The sequence below is a fragment of the Tuber melanosporum genome, assembly GCF_000151645.1.
Source record: "Tuber melanosporum whole genome shotgun sequence assembly, scaffold_54, strain Mel28".
Lineage (NCBI taxonomy): Eukaryota > Fungi > Ascomycota > Pezizomycetes > Pezizales > Tuberaceae > Tuber > Tuber melanosporum.
The window spans coordinates 49128-51736 of record NW_003299100.1 but is presented as its reverse complement, the minus strand read 5'-3'; the positions used below and the strand labels follow the sequence as shown (position 1 = coordinate 51736).

General features: G+C 47.9%; 1 protein-coding gene; it reads right to left on the bottom strand.

The window, feature by feature from the left end:
• Nucleotides 1–243: 243 nt before the first annotated feature.
• Nucleotides 244–2609, bottom strand: GSTUM_00009211001 (uncharacterized protein; the record flags this gene model as incomplete). XM_002840558.2 has 7 exons in its annotated part: nucleotides 2244–2609; nucleotides 1965–2190; nucleotides 1845–1903; nucleotides 1364–1712; nucleotides 707–1309; nucleotides 492–658; nucleotides 244–434 (listed from the first exon to the last, which is right to left on the bottom strand). Exons 1-7 carry the CDS (start codon nucleotides 2299–2301, stop codon nucleotides 244–246), a joined length of 1653 nt encoding a protein of 550 aa, XP_002840604.1. The 5' UTR covers nucleotides 2302–2609.

Here is a 2609-nt window from a genome sequence, read left to right as displayed (position 1 = left end):
TCCTGCAGACACCAGATTGTAGATAATTCGTGAAATTTTCATCTCATGCGATGTAAGCCATCGCCAATCCCTTCGGAGGCAAGGTGATAAGGAGGAAATAAAAAAGGCAGAGAAGGGTGAAATGACCATGCTGTATAAATAAGAATGTATGCGGCCCCAAACCCCATAGCTAGCAACCCTACCCTTGGAACCTCATGGGACCCTGCGCTCTGAAGTCGCACCGTAGACACTGCAACGGATGGATTAGGTCCATGCCTGCATCAAAACTCTCCTATGGGTCCAAAGGCGTAAACGCTTTCCGTAAATATATAGTGGAATCGTGAATAGTAATGCACAAATTTGTAGTGCACCTAATGCAATGAAAACAGTCTTGCTACCGTCTTTCTCTAGCCACCTATTGACGAATAGAGAAAACGCCAATCCATGGAATACGTCTGTAAATAGCAGTTAGTATGCAGCACCTGCACCTTCCCCAGGGACGGAGGATATACTCTTGGAGAAGTTAAGAGTGACTAGGGCTTCACCGGCGTACTGTCTGTAAGAATCAATACAAAAGGTGATGGCTGTAGTACTGCCAAGAGAACACCCAAACGAAATCAAGCCGAAAAAGACAGTAGGGACAATCCAATTGTTGCGCTCTTCCGCAGACCATCCAAAACTAGTACATGGTGAGCAATCTCTAGGACCAAGGTTAGAATGAACATACCCCATTAATCCAATAGCTGTTGTAATTGCGACAGGAATCCCCATTACTAATCTAAACTCGGGCTCGTAAACTCCACCATTCCTTCTGCTCATCGCTCTCACAATAATATCGGATGCCTTTCCGGCTACGGCAGTACCAATTATTCCGCCAATGAAGGGGGATATGTAAACCAATCCAGTTGCAAGGCGGGAAAAGTCATAAGATTGTTCTTGATAGATATGCGCCACCGTTTCAGAGAGCACGATAAGCCAGCCAACAGAGAAGGAATAAACCACAGTAGACCAGAGAATTGCTGGGTAAGAGAACAGAATTATTGGCCTAACCGCAGCTTTGACCCAGGATTCGTGTCGAAGGACGCCACTGTAAACCCTTAAACTTTGGATGAAAGGCTTCGGCATAGCGGGCTGAGACGGCTCTGTCAGATCATTGACTACTCTGTCCTTGAGATACGAGACCCTTGCATTACGTACATACTCGCCTAAGGATGTACGCGACGACTTTTCGGATGGTTGGGTGCTTGGTCTCGGAGTTCTGTCCCAAAACGTTTCCGGCAGGAAGACGAACAGCAAGAACAGATTAAACCCGACGATGACCGCGACCGTCCTATCCAATAGGATTAGATTTGGATGATTTACATCGTATCCCGGAATAGCTCACCAGAACACCCATCTCCAATTCAAGGCTTGGATGATGACTGCACTAACCAAAGGAACCAAGTTTTTTCCTCCGAGCAAGAGCAAGGTATATATTCCCACTCTGTAGGCCCTCTCATGAAGAAAGAATATTTCCGCAATTGTAGCGCTAGGGAGTGCTTCACAAGGAGCCACTCCAATGCCCATGACTATACGGCCTGCCATAAGCGACCCATAAGATTGGGACGCAGCGCACCATATCGAGGCGGCCAAAAACAGCACTACTCCGAAAAGATAGACAGGCCGTTTCCCGAAGATGATAGCCGTTGGCGAAGAGACCAAACAACCGATGCCCATCCCCATCATGTAGAGGCCTGAGAAATATCAGTTTCGATACCATCCCAGCCATCTTCAAATCGGCCATAGGCGCATGGGGGGTGTTTAGTTTTATGGAGGCTCCAGCCCCAAGGTAGGGTAAGGTTAGTTGAACGCGAGTGATAACTCACCAGTTGTCAATGCAACCTCTGATTTTGTAACCCCAAAGGTTTTGGCAACGTCATTGAATCTGAAGATGTTTGGTTAGCCGTGAGGTGATTGAAATGAAAGCATTTTCCGGGGCAATTCACCCAGCAGCAAGGGCAGGGGCTTGTCCACCACCGACTAAACAATGCCAACCCAAAGATAGAAGGGCAAAATCTCGTCTCCATGTGGCCCAGTTTAGAGGGTCATCTGGATGATCATCTGGTTGCGGGTTCAGGATGATTTTTCCATCAGGTGTCCTCTTTCCTTCGCTCTTAATCGTTTCAAAGCCAAGTGGTTCCTGTCTAGTGGGGGAGAGTAAAAGAACGGTACCTGATCTTCCGATTAGCTAGTTGATAGAGCCAACAAGAAGGAAGGGGTCAAACCTGGAACCTCCTCTGTATCAGGGCCCTCTAGAACTCCCAGTGACCAACGCTTCGGCATGCTTGCTGTCAGTATGCGAAGGATACACGGCTACGCAGCGGGGAGTGTAGAGAGGGAATAGACAACAACTCGCTGAGGTTGGTGTGGGATAGGAAAGGAGGGGGACGAGGAACGAAGACAAGCTTCCCTTTCAGTGGAGAGGAGTTATATGGTTGAGCGCCGAGAGTTTCCATGTACAGTAGATGCCGGTACCAATCCCGTATCGTATTTGTTTTTATTTTCTTCCACAGGGTGGGGGTTTGTGGGGGCACTATTAAAGTATCGGTAGCGGAAATCTCAATCGCTCCTGGCAAGATCAGATGAGGCGC